Raw genomic sequence first — 12866 nt, 5'->3', positions numbered from 1 at the left:
TCACACGATTAATCGCAATTAATTTTTTTAATCGCTTAACAGCCCTAGTTCTGATATGAATAAGGTGATAGGTATCTACTGAAAAGTTCTACAGTGAAAGCAGAAAGGAGGAAGCATAATTTAAAAATAAATTGGACAGTTCTGAATTCTCATTGTGAACAAATAAACTAGGTCCTGACAAAGAATCTCAAAATCATGATATAAAAATATAAGAACTTGAAAAAGTATATCAAATTCTTACTCTGGAATCTGATTTCCACAATTATAAGAGAAAAGGATGACCGCTCTGTGGGTCTGGAAACACACTATAGCATAACTACAAACTTTCTGGCACATCATTCGGTTTAAAAAAAATCCTTAAACTTTATTATTCCATAGGTTGCAGAGAGTAAACAAATGAATCAGTATATTCTGCTTCTGTCTCTAGTCTTTTCATATGATTTTAAAGAGACTCTGAGACCAGGAGAGAACAGTTTTTCAAGGTCTTTTTCCCCCCCAGGGTGATCTCCCTGATGTCTAATTTCTTACTACCATATGTATAAGAAAGGTTTTTCTACTGAGCAGGTTGAAACCAGTCCAACAGTTGCACAGCCTACAGTCCCTGTTCAATTACTAACATTTAAATCTTAAAATGTTAATAATGACAACAAAATCTGATTGAGGTGTCTTTATTTGGTCTATCCAGAATGTATATTTTACAGAATTATTACCGCATATGGTTTCCTTGAAAGTTACTACTTGATCTAGTTCAACAGTTGTATTATAGATGAAGGTCTTTAGGAATACCAGATATCTGCAACTGCTCTTTTAGGTTGGATGGAACAAATGTTGAAATGTTGTTGGTAAAATTCACGCTGTCACGTGCACATGATGGTTTGCCTATAGGTAGGGTTGCCAACTTTCTGGTCGCACAAAACCAAACACTCTAGCCCCGTTCCTTCCCTGAGGCTCCGCCCCTGCTCACTACATTCCTCCTCCCTCGGTGGTTCACTCTCCCACACCCTCACTCACTTTCACTGGGCTGGGGCAAGGGGTTGGGGTGCGGGAGAAGGTGAGGTTGAGGGCTCTAACTGGGGTGTGAGCTCTGGGTGGGGCCAAAAATGAGGGGTTCAGGGTGCGGGAGGGGGCTTAGGACTTGGGCAGGGATTTGGGGTACTGGAGGGGGTGAGGGCTGTGGATGGAGGTGCAGGCTGTAGGTGGGGCTGGGGATGAGGGTTTTGGGATGCAGGAGGGGGCCCTGGGCTGAGGGATGGGGCCAAGGGATTCAGAGTACGGGAAGGGGCTGCGGGTTGAGGCAGGGGGTGAGAGCTCTGGGATGGGGCTAGGGATGAGGGGTTCAGGATGTGGGAAGGGGCTCTGGGATGGGTATGCAGGAGGGGGTATGGGCACTGGGCTAGGGGTGAGGGCTCTGGGCTGGGGCCAGGGATGAGGGGTTTGGGGTGCAGGGGGGGCTCCGGGTTTGGGGGGGCTCAGGGCTGGGGCAGGAGGTTGGGGCTCAAGGTTGGGGCACGGGCTTACATCAGGTGACTCCCGGTTAGTTGTGCAGCGGGGGAGCTAAGACAGGCTGCTTGCCTGTCTGTCCTCGCATCACGCTCCGCATGCCCCAAAAGCAGCCAGCAGGTCTGGGTCCTAGGCTGGGGGGCCAGGAGGCTCCACACGCCACTCTCGCCCTCAGATGCCGCCCCCCCATCCCCCACAGCTCCCATTGGCTGGTTCCTGGCCAATGGGAGTGTGGAGCCGTGCGTGGAGTCCCATGGCCCCCCACCTAAAAATCCCGAGCCAGACCTGCTGGCCACTTCCGGGGCACAGCGCAATACTAGCCAGGACAGGTAGGGACTAGCCTGTCTTAGCATCGCAGCCCCGCCGACTGCACTTTTAACTGCCCAGTCAGCAGTGCTGACCGGAGCTGCCAGGGTCCCTTTTCAACCGGGTTGTTCCTATCGAAAACTGGACACCTGGTCACCCTACCTATGGCTATATCTACACTGCACACTGCTTATGGTGGCATGTGAGTACATACCCTACATGCCTCCTAGCATGGGTATAAATAATGGTGTAGATGGTGAGGCACTGCTTATGTGTATAAAGTAAAGACACACCTGAATCCTGTGGGTACATAGCCTATATGGCCATACATGCTGGAACTAGGGGTGCTACTGCACCCCCTAGCTTGAAGTGATTTCCATTATATACTGGGATTACAGTTTGGTTCAATGGCTCACTGCACCCCCACTATACAAATTGTTCTAGCCCCCCTGTATATGGCTCTCTACATGCCCAAGTAGTGCCTCCCCGATCTACACTGCTATTTCTAGCGGTGTAGTGTTCCGCTGCCACCCTGCTGCTGGAACCTTTAACTGCTGCCTCCCCCTGTCAGAGCCTTGCACTGTCATGCATAGCTACATACTGCAGTGTGGATGCAGCCTATTTTTCATTGCTGTGTGTGGCTACACTTACGCTATATGCCGTCACAAGACGTGTGGAGTGTAGACAAAACCTACGAGTAGAGACTTTCTTTGGTCAGTATTTATTGCCTGTTACTAGTACTGATCAAAAAAAGAGACACATTTCTGTGAAATTTGGAATATTACCTATCACATACAATTTTATTTTGAAGAATGGATGGAAAATAATGACGAGCCAGAGTGAGACTAGTCTTAAAGTGGTTGCTAACACTCTGCTGTATGCTGCCCAAGGTGTGATAAACTGGGCAGAGCCAAAGTTTTATCCCCTTCCCACTTGTCACTCTACAGAGCTAGTTTGATATGCAGGGAATTAAGCGGCACTCTTGAGGCCAGCTATAAATTATTCCACGCCTCACCCATCTCACCAGAGGGGAGCAAAGCAGAGGAAGAACTGTGAATCTCTGAATCATAACCCATCCCAGGGCTACTCATGGTGTGTGTGTGAGGGGTGCATTTTATGCATTGCCCCTTACACAGAGCTATTCCTAAAGGCACAGTTTAGCCCAAAGACAAATCCATTATTGGGGTCACATTTTGTTATAAGTTCTACTCAGAAGTGACCCTGAAAATATGCATGTTGGCTCATTCTATAAAAGTCATGAGAGTCATCATGTAGCACACATGCAGCTAAATGCATATGAATACTTTTATTTGTGAGTTCTGTAATGTAAGCAGTTTAATTTTAGGAAATGATAAAAAATTAATTTGAAATGAAATTATCCCCAATATCTATTTCTTCTGACCTTTAATACTTCCTAATTTCCTAATTAAGATTAGGTGTTCTTTCTTTCTTTCTTTTTTTTTTTTTTGTTGCTTTGAATTGTGTTTTCTGTCAAGTGTATGATTTAAATTGATGGTTCATTCATTAGGAATAGAGTTGGAGTTTAATGAAGACAATAATAGGATTGGTTGTGGAATTGATGAGGAACTGAATAGAGCAGTTCACTCTGAGTCATTTGTATATACTGTACGTGATTGTGCTCTATGATATCTAAAGGCATAACAGGTTTGAAAAATAGAAAAAAATTCTCATAAGTAGCATGTCCTGATTCATGCAAGAAGTAACAACAATGCATAAAGAAGAAAATAGAAAAAGTGTTTAGTTATTAAATGCAGACTTAGAAAACTGCCACTCCTTTTTGTGCTCATGTCCTGAGAGCTGTCATTCTTGACATAAATCTTGAGCCTGTGAGAATCTTTAGGGTGAACTGAAGTGTAAAGGGCTACATAGTTGATATTCTACAATTCTGAAATTGTTTGTGATGCTAGAGAAGGGCTATATGTTTGTAAGTTCAGTTGTTTTATACCAACAGATGTATTGTTTTTTAGAAAAGCTGGTAAACTATTTAAACAATAAGACTCAGCAGGATGTGGTGGTTCTGTCAAACACCAAATGGCTAGTGTTTTTTGTTTTTTTTTGCTTGGCATAAAGATGAAGGTTGAGTGCCTTCAAACACTCTTTTTGTGTGTATCTTGGGTATCTTAAATCTAGTGCTCCTATTTATTGTTTGATTGATTGATTGATTGATGGATTGAGAAAAATATATATGTTCTGTTATTTCCAAGGATTCACATCTGGGGATGGATATAGAGCACCAAATCCTGTTCATCTTGGTTACCAAACAACACAGGGGGTAGCCTCAGTGTCTGATTATCTCTGCCTTAAAATGACAATTTTAATATTTTTCATATATATATGTATAATCACAGTACCTTTTGGTCAATGATCTCCTGCACTTAAAAAAGGTCCCATTTAGTCCTTTTTCACAGATGAAGAGACTGAGGCACATACAGGTTAACTGATTTACCCAGTCACACAATGAATCAGTGATAAATGTAGGAAAAGAACCCAGAACTTCGGACTCCCAGGGCCAGATACTGCACCTATTAAAGTAATTGGCAAAACCGCCATTGACTTCAAGCTTGTACCCTCAGTGTTTTTGCACTGATCACATTGGTCAATTACTGATGAAATAACATTGTGAATGCCATTTTCTTTTTGTTTTTGTTAAAATGTGGATTTGCCAGTTGTTTACGTCAAACACATCTAGGTGACTATTATCTATTTGTCTATATGTTCTTCTGGCGTCTAGAAACATTAAACTTGCCAGCTGATATTAACAATGATTCAACCTGCACTGTGAGTATAGTAGAATTCATTGCACAATGTATCAGTCTTTATCGTATTTTATAGCAGTTCTCTTATAGTTGATGTATTGTAATTTTGCAACATATAAGCAGTTTTCCTTTGGTAACAGAATTTGTTTCTATAACATTTAGATTGTACACTCTTTAGGCCTCTTATCTCCTGTGTTTGGAAAGCACCAAGCACATTTTGGGTGCTACTGTGATATAAATAATAATAAAACATTATGACTCATACATTAGATGCTGAGCACCTTCTACTCCTATTGACAGTTTAACTCCCGACTCTCACTTTCCTCTGTTATGTTCTGTGCAGCTGAATTCCAATAGCATATTAAGTTCCATATGCTGAGAAGGGTGAAGCTACAGCAATATGGGAGCTCTGTTTGGTGGCAGCCGATATGTGATTTACAAGTGCATTAACTTTTCAACTCTCGATCATCTTCATCAGAAACAGTCAATGAAGAGGGCAGGAGTGTTCTACTTGAACTTGGAGTCTTGTCACGTTTAGGGATTGCAAATAGCATACATGTACATTTCCATATACTTAAGTCCCCATTAAACCCATACAGAATATATGCCTTAAAATTAATAATCTTTCTAATTTACTTCTATTGCTTAAAATAAAGGATGAAGAGTTATTTGGGAAGTATAGACAACTTTTTGGTTTCATAATGCAGAATAAACATTTATATCAATTGTAGTGGTTGTCACTTGTAATTGAAACTAGGGCATTACACTGCAGGATGAGCGGCTATGAAGTTAGATTATTTGAATGTATGATTTGTATTTTCCAGGTCAAGTTAATGCCTCCAGCACCAAATGATGACCTGGCTACTCTGAGTGAGCTAACAGACAGCAGCCTGCTCTATGAGATTCAGAAACGTTTCAGTAACAATCAGATATATGTGAGTGGCTTTGAAACTGCTTACTGCAGCATTTTTATTCAGTTACCTACAGTCAACTTTCAGTGATGAGCAATTAAAGAAAATAGTATTGGACTGTTAGTAATTCCAGCTAAGCAGAATTACTGGACACTAGGCTGGCAATATTGCTGACTAATATTAAGATGAATGAAGGCGTATGTGTGTGTTAAATTTACAACTACTCAAATTTAATTGGGAAAGTCTGAAATTAGGGGAAAAAAAGATATAGTGAGTATGCACAGGTAAGTCTATATGTATATTTACCAGAAAATATGTGCTGGTAAAATGTGATAGGGGCATGTGAACTCATTCCTCTTAAACTATCAAGAGATTTCTGTCTTTAACTTTAGGTACGCATAATTTTCATGCAGGCTTCTGATTACAATAACCGGAATGGAATAGAGATTTGGATAACAAATCCAGAAATCAGTATACAGCATTTGATTCCCAGTTCCTTTTTTCCTACAATTTACATGAATAATTCTCTTGATACTGTTATGTTAATGATTTAGACACAGTAAAATAATTACAAGATGATTTACATGCAAAGGATTTTTCTGTTCTTGCCATGTTAAACAGAGGGAGAATTCAGTCAGCCATAGATTATTTCAAAAGTAAAATCTGCATATGCATATTTCTGGCATCCCTATTCATAACTACTTACCCTTTTCCAGCTTATTGAACAGCTGATTAGGTAATTTGCATGTAAATGTGAAATGTGTGAATCTGATTTAATCTAATGAATTGACAGAGTGTGCTTAGACCAGAGAAATGCAGAGATTCAGAATGTCATAAACAACAAGCTACTGTAAACACCTGAAATTAAATACGGAAATTACGTTCATAGGTACTATGATATTGGTTGGTAGTAACAATGCTGTTCAGATGCTGAGATTATATTTATGTTCCTGCCTTTTTTGTTTATGTGAATCCTCCTTTTTATCTCATTTTCAGAGGTACTGAGCATGCACAACTCTGACTCAAATCAATGGGAGCTACAAATGCTCAGCATCTGTGAAAATCAGGGCCAAGTGTAGGTTTATTCTTAAAATAGTTCACCTGATTTCTAATTCTCAGGATTGACCCTGAGGTTCTACGTCTGCCTATCCTTCTGGCCTAATTAAATATTTTTATTTTGTTCAAGAGCACAATAGTGATCTCGAAGCCATTGAGCAGTGCTGTTATGGTTAATAGCAGCCATTTGTGCAGTGTGTGGCGATTGCCATCAGAACTGAAAAACCTCTCATCCATTATTTACCTGGGCTCCATCATCTCAGAAAGGAAAAAGCTGCTGGAGGCCATTTTCAAACCCAGATCTCCCTCACCATAGCACACATACTGCCATGCTCACTGAAGCTGTTGCAGAGAGGCATAAACTACATCTGCCCTATCCAACAGGGGATCTAAGCAGGGCTTCATTCTGAGGGCAGGTGGTTTTATTGTACCTCCCCTCCATAAGTATGTTCTGTTGGTGGAGAGAGGTGGGGCATGTGGGCAGATGGGTAGATTTGATTTTTTTGTTGCAACCCAGAAGTCCCATCTGTGATGGCTGCTCAGGGGATATGCTAAATCAGCATAGCCTCAGGTCCCAGGTCAGTGCTGCCTAGTTTTGTGTTTCATAGACACCTTATACACTCCTGTGCAGAACACTGGGTGAATGTAGCTGCTTTGTAAGAAATATTTGAATAGGAATAACTGATACCTTTATGTTACTGGAAATGTGGGTGCCTTGATAAGCCTAAACTATTTATGTAAATAGATTTTTAGAATGAGCTAATGATAGGTGTCTTAGAACAATGTTTAAAAGAATCAACAATTAAACAGAACTTTAATACAATGAAAGTTTCAAATCACTGAGACTATTATATGTTTGAATGGCATCAAAAGAATTTTGGAATACTAGTGGTTGCTGGTTTTCTAATGACAATGGGCCAGGTCCTGGGCTTCAGTCAAGGAACATGGCAAAGCTTGTATGGGGAGACTGAGAATGGATGCAAAGGCCTCTTTAACCGCCCACCCCATCCCTGCACCCCATGTGCTCTTCTGATCCTGAGACTGACTGGGCACAGATCCGTTCTTTGGCATACATTAGAATAGCATTCAGGGTTTACAGTGGGTGCCAACAGCCCCAAGTGGCCTTTTTGGCATATGGAAATCAGCTGGTGATTAGAGAGCCGAGGCCTCACCCTCTTACAGTTTGCAGTTAGCAAAAAGGTGGCATAGGACTCACTATCACATTTCTACAGCATCAGAGGATCACCCTATGTGGACGGAATCCTGCAGAGATTGGTTAAGAAACTGCCTGTGCTGGCTTTATGGCAGTTTTCCACAAAGGATGTGACGCAGAGCGGCTCCAGGGGCCTGGGCCTAGTGATTTAACATAATATTTTTGCATTCTTTGGGCTTCTAAATATTATAAAAAGCAAATTGAGGACTGTATTGTGACAGATAATTGTTTACATGAAAATAAACTATTAAGTATAGTCTTTTTACACAAAAGTAAAGCTAAAACTGAGTTCAGACATTGTCCATAGTGCTGTATAAGACACAGAAGACAACATGGTCCTTTCCACCGGGAGACAACACAAAACACATTGAGACAGTAGAGGAAAATTCTCCCTCAGGCCATTGCTTGTTTCCTTTGTCTTTTTTTATTAGTGTTTTTTTTTTTATTTGGTTGGTATTTTTTTTGCTTTGCTTTGTTATATTGGTTTGTTTTGGTAACAGTATGTCTGAAACATTTTTCTTTAAGTAAGTCAGTGTTTGTGGGCAGAATCTATTAAAAGCACAATATTAACTGAATTATTTAATTAATAATATGTTGAAAAACACTTTTTGATGTTCTAATACAATGTAAACAGAAGTTCACATTACTTTTAGTACACCTCTACCCCGATATAACGCAACCCGATATAACACAAATTCGGATATAACACGGTAAAGCAGCGCTCGGGAGGGGAGGGGCTGTGCGCTCCGGCGGATCAAAGCAAGTTCGGTATAACGCGGTTTCACCTATAACGCGGTAAGATTTTTTGGCTCCTGAGAACAGCGTTATATCGGGGTAGAGGTATATGTGAAAAAAAATTACTAAATTCTACTTTTCCTCAACAATTACAGCTATCATTTCAGTCATTATCAGTTTGACAAAACACCTCATGGTATTAGAATTTTATGAATCAATTAGAAAAGCACTTGCCACCAAACAGTTCTTCAGTTTTTATTTTTAGTTTTCTATAGTGCATAGTATTAAAATAATCAGGGCCAATATGTGTTTCAGTTGGCTTGCTCTTACGTTCTTTTGTTATTATTCTTTGTAGAACTACTCTTCAGCTGCCCCATGTATGAACAAGGTTAAAAACTAAATACCATTATAGGAATCAATGGTCCCAGATTCTGTTATGGAAAATCTTTGTTGGGTGAAAAACTAGGGCGGAAAGGTGGTTTAAAGTCACCTTTACATATCCTGGCTCCTGAGGCCATCCCATCACTGGTGTACTCTCTGGTACAAACAAGAGAAGCCTTTCACTGGCTGCTTGTGGGCCCAAAGAGCTGATATGGCAATCTGGCCATGCCTCTTATGTCAGGAATCAGAAGATGTGTGGAGACATTAGCTCTAGTCCACTGGGAGGTGAGTAAAAAGTAAGGCACAAAGCAGTCAGGATATACTGGAGACTGCAGCCCACTGGATTCATGTAGTGTTTGTTCTAATATTGTGGGTGAAATTCTGGCCCCATTGTAGACAATGGGAATTTTGTCATTGACTTCAGTGTAGTCAATATTTAGAATTTTATTTGTATGTATGTAGGTTGTGTCATAATTATGTCGATTACTGTCTTTTATCCCAGTAACAACTTTTTAAATACCCATTCAATTTATCTAACTCTGCTAGCACTACTAGCATGGTCTATCCCATAATAAGATGATGGAGCAATTGGGTTGTGTGATAGGAACTTCACTCATTTTTGCTAATCTTAACAAATGGTGAATTGCAGATTCATTTAACAAATAATCTTACAATAATATATGCAATGCAATTTCTTTGTTAATCATTTTACTTTGTGAAGCATTTAGTGTTAATTATACTTTTTATAATAATACAATCTGAATTGTAAATTTGGATCTTAGTTTTTAAGAGCAAGAATTTAAAAGGTTCTGAATTGTGGAACTATGAACTTGTAATTCGTTTGTTGATTACTGGATTTAAGATGCTTTTGCAAAAAGTCTTTTCTGAAGGAAAATCATTAACTTCCTGAAAGATCTAATTTATCACTTAATAAACCAATTATAATTTATTTTCCAGACCTATGTTGGAGATATACTGTTGCTGGTTAATCCATTTAAAGAACTTCCAATTTATTCCACTATGGTAAGCATCTTCTTCTAAAAATGTTATGATGTAGATCTACTTCAGTGGAGTTTCATTCATATAGCACATCTGGGATCCCAAAGCACTAAAAAGGAAAACAATAAGAAATACCTCTGTTCTTTTCATATTAGGAACATCTCATTTGAATTTTGCATTAGTAGCAATAACTTTAATTTTGCCTAAGGCACACAGTGTCTTGTTCATATCTTTATGAATGTCTCCTTCAGGCCATAACCATCTTTATTTTGTTTTATGATGTTGCCTGTTACTTATCTTCTTCTGCTTGAGTGCTACTAGTGTGAAACAGCAATCTTGCTAGAGGTGACAATAAGCAGAACAATATTTCATTCACGGATTATTTGGGTACCAAAAAAAAAAAAAGTACCTAAAAGTGATGGCTCAATTGGGCCTGGGCAAAGCTCTCTTTCACTAATCTTATTTGATGAACTCCAATCCACTTATAAATAAGGTGCCTGTCATTTCAGTATCAAAATATTGGTACTCTTGCAATGTGGGCATAACATAAATTTACATTATGTTTTACATGTCATGTCTCAGTCTAGCCCAGTCATTTTAGATGCACAGGGTCAGTATGAAGCATTGAATTTTGTCTATTATTTTTATTATTATTATTATTATTATGTTTTATTTGTGCTATATTGAGATGGGGGGCCTTGTGATAAGAACTGTACAAACAGGTAGTAATTTTGCTTGCAAGACTTACAGAGAGTTTGTAGTATTCAGAATCACCATTAGGAGACTGTAGGTTGTGACTGTTTAAAATGTCACATGTATGACCTAATAGTAAACTCGGGAAACAAATGGTGTAAAGTACAGGTGGCAGGAGCAGCTGATTAAAATTTGGTCCTTAAGTTGGAAATCTCCCACCTTGTTGAATATGGAATTCCTCAAGCTCTTTCCTCATAGAGCAGGACTGGGCAACCTTAAGGTAGTACAGGGGCACAAAATCCACTAAAACCCTTTGGTGGTCCACACATTGTTTTTAGAGGCTACCCCTATTGCATAGCTCAGAAATGTTTGCAACAATACAGCATGTTAACGAATACTTAAACAGGTATTAACAATGTAAAGCTGAAGTCTCGGCATGTGCTATATTTCCAGTTTCCTTGTCAGTGGGATCCTGCCTTATACGTGAGTTGCATCCCAAGAGTCACATGCATGTGCAAGGGGTTCTCTTCCCCTCTGTGATGGGTTGGATCACAGAAACCCTCTTGGGGCTGCCAACTGATGTACCAACACTACTTCTGCCCCTGCTTTCCCTGCCCTCCCAACTCGGGACTTCAGTGCCCAGCCTGGTTTGAGCCAGGCCCGCTAGCCTGCTGCAAACCCAGATCCAAGTCTGAACCACGTCCCCTAACAGCTGTAGGCTTAAACTGAAAGCAGCTTAAGAAGTGTTCCTGTCTTTAACACTCAGATGCCTAACTCCCAATGGGGTCCAAACCCCTAATAAATCCGTTTTACCCTGTATAAAACTTATGCAGGGTAAACTCATAAATTGTTCGCCCTCTATAACACTGATAGAGAGGTATGCACAGCTATTTGTCCCCCCCCCCCAGGTATTAATACATACTCTGGGTTAATTAATAAGTAAAAAGTGATTTTATTAAATACAGAAAGTAGGATTTAAGTATTTCCAACTAATAGCAGACAGAACAAAGTGAATTACCAAGCAAAATAAAATAGAACACGTAAGTCTATGTCTTATACAGTAAGAAAACTGAATACAGATAAAAACCTCACCCTCAGAGGAATTCCAGAAAGCTTTCTTTTACAGACTAGTCTCTTTCTAGTCTGGGTCCAGCAATCACTCACCCACCCTGTAATTACTGTCCTTTGTTCCAGTTTATTTCAGGTATCCTAGCCAGCTGAAGACAAAATGGAGGCATCTCCCAGGGATTTAAATAGACTTTCTCTTGTGGGTGGAGACAACCTCCTCTCTCCTATGCAAAGTCCAACTCCAAGATGGAGTTTTGGAGTCACAAGGGCAAGTCACTTGTCCATGCATGACTCAGTTTTTACAGGCAGCAGCCGTTGTTTACATGCTACCCTGAATGTCCTCAAGTAGACTTCTTATGTGGATTGGATCCTTCCAAGATTCATTGTCCTTTAAGTGTTTCTTGATTTGGCACTTAATTTGTACATTCCTTTCTCAAGAAGCTGACCAAATGCTTTACTAAGGCTACTTAGAAATCAAGCAAGTACACAGCCAGTATTCATAACTTTGAATAAAAAAATGATAAATGCATACAAATAGGATGAATACATTCAGTACATCATAACCTTTACATAGATATGTTACATGGCATACGTAGCATAAAACATATTACAGTTATGACATATATACATTCATAAGCATATTTCCATAAAGCCTTTTGGGGTGTAACATCACACCCTCACTTTGCATTGCTGCATATGGCCTTACTGAGCTGCCATCTCTCCTAGAGTTACCCTGAAAGAGGAAGAGGTAGAGGAGGCAGAATGAGGACATGGCAGGGGTTCTGGGAAGCAGGAAGCCGGGTCCAAGACCTCTCCCCTCCCATCGGAGACACTGGAACTCTGAATTTATAGTAGCATCTATGGCTGGAGGGGGTGGTGAGGCAGGCCCATGCACTAGTTATGTATTGAATTTGCAGGGGTGAAAGTAACTTAAAAGACTTACCAGTATGCCGGAGTCCTGAACAGGTGGCGGGGCCTCAACCAGAAGGGGCATGGCCTCAACCGGACGAGGTGGGGCCTTTAGAGCCCCAGGGCCTTTAAATCAAGATTTAAAGGACCCGGGGCTCCAGCTGTGGTAGTGGCAGCTGGGAGCCTTTGACCCTTTAAATCACCGCCGGAGCTACCAGCTGCAGAGGAGGCTGGGAGCCCCGGGGCTCAGGGTCCATTTAAAGGGCCTGGGGCTCCAGCCGCCACTACAGCAGTTGAGCCCTGGGCCCTTTAAATTGC

The 12866-nt window shown here is 40.5% G+C and overlaps 1 protein-coding gene across 2 annotated transcripts in view; it reads left to right on the top strand.

Annotated features, from left to right (window-relative positions):
- MYO16 (myosin XVI) overlaps positions 1-12866 on the top strand; it is a 559391-nt gene that overhangs the window by 286772 nt on the left and 259753 nt on the right. For both annotated transcript variants that reach the window (XM_034758177.1, XM_034758176.1), the window contains 2 exons: positions 5408-5518; positions 9837-9902. In XM_034758177.1, the coding sequence (XP_034614068.1) occupies positions 5408-5518; positions 9837-9902 (177 nt within the window). The remainder of the gene's footprint in view (positions 1-5407; positions 5519-9836; positions 9903-12866) is intronic.

The sequence above is a fragment of the Trachemys scripta genome, chromosome 1 (assembly GCF_013100865.1).
Source record: "Trachemys scripta elegans isolate TJP31775 chromosome 1, CAS_Tse_1.0, whole genome shotgun sequence".
Taxonomy (NCBI): domain Eukaryota; kingdom Metazoa; phylum Chordata; order Testudines; family Emydidae; genus Trachemys; species Trachemys scripta.
The sequence above is the reverse complement of the archived record's forward strand: the minus strand, read 5'-3'. Positions and strand labels throughout refer to the sequence as shown.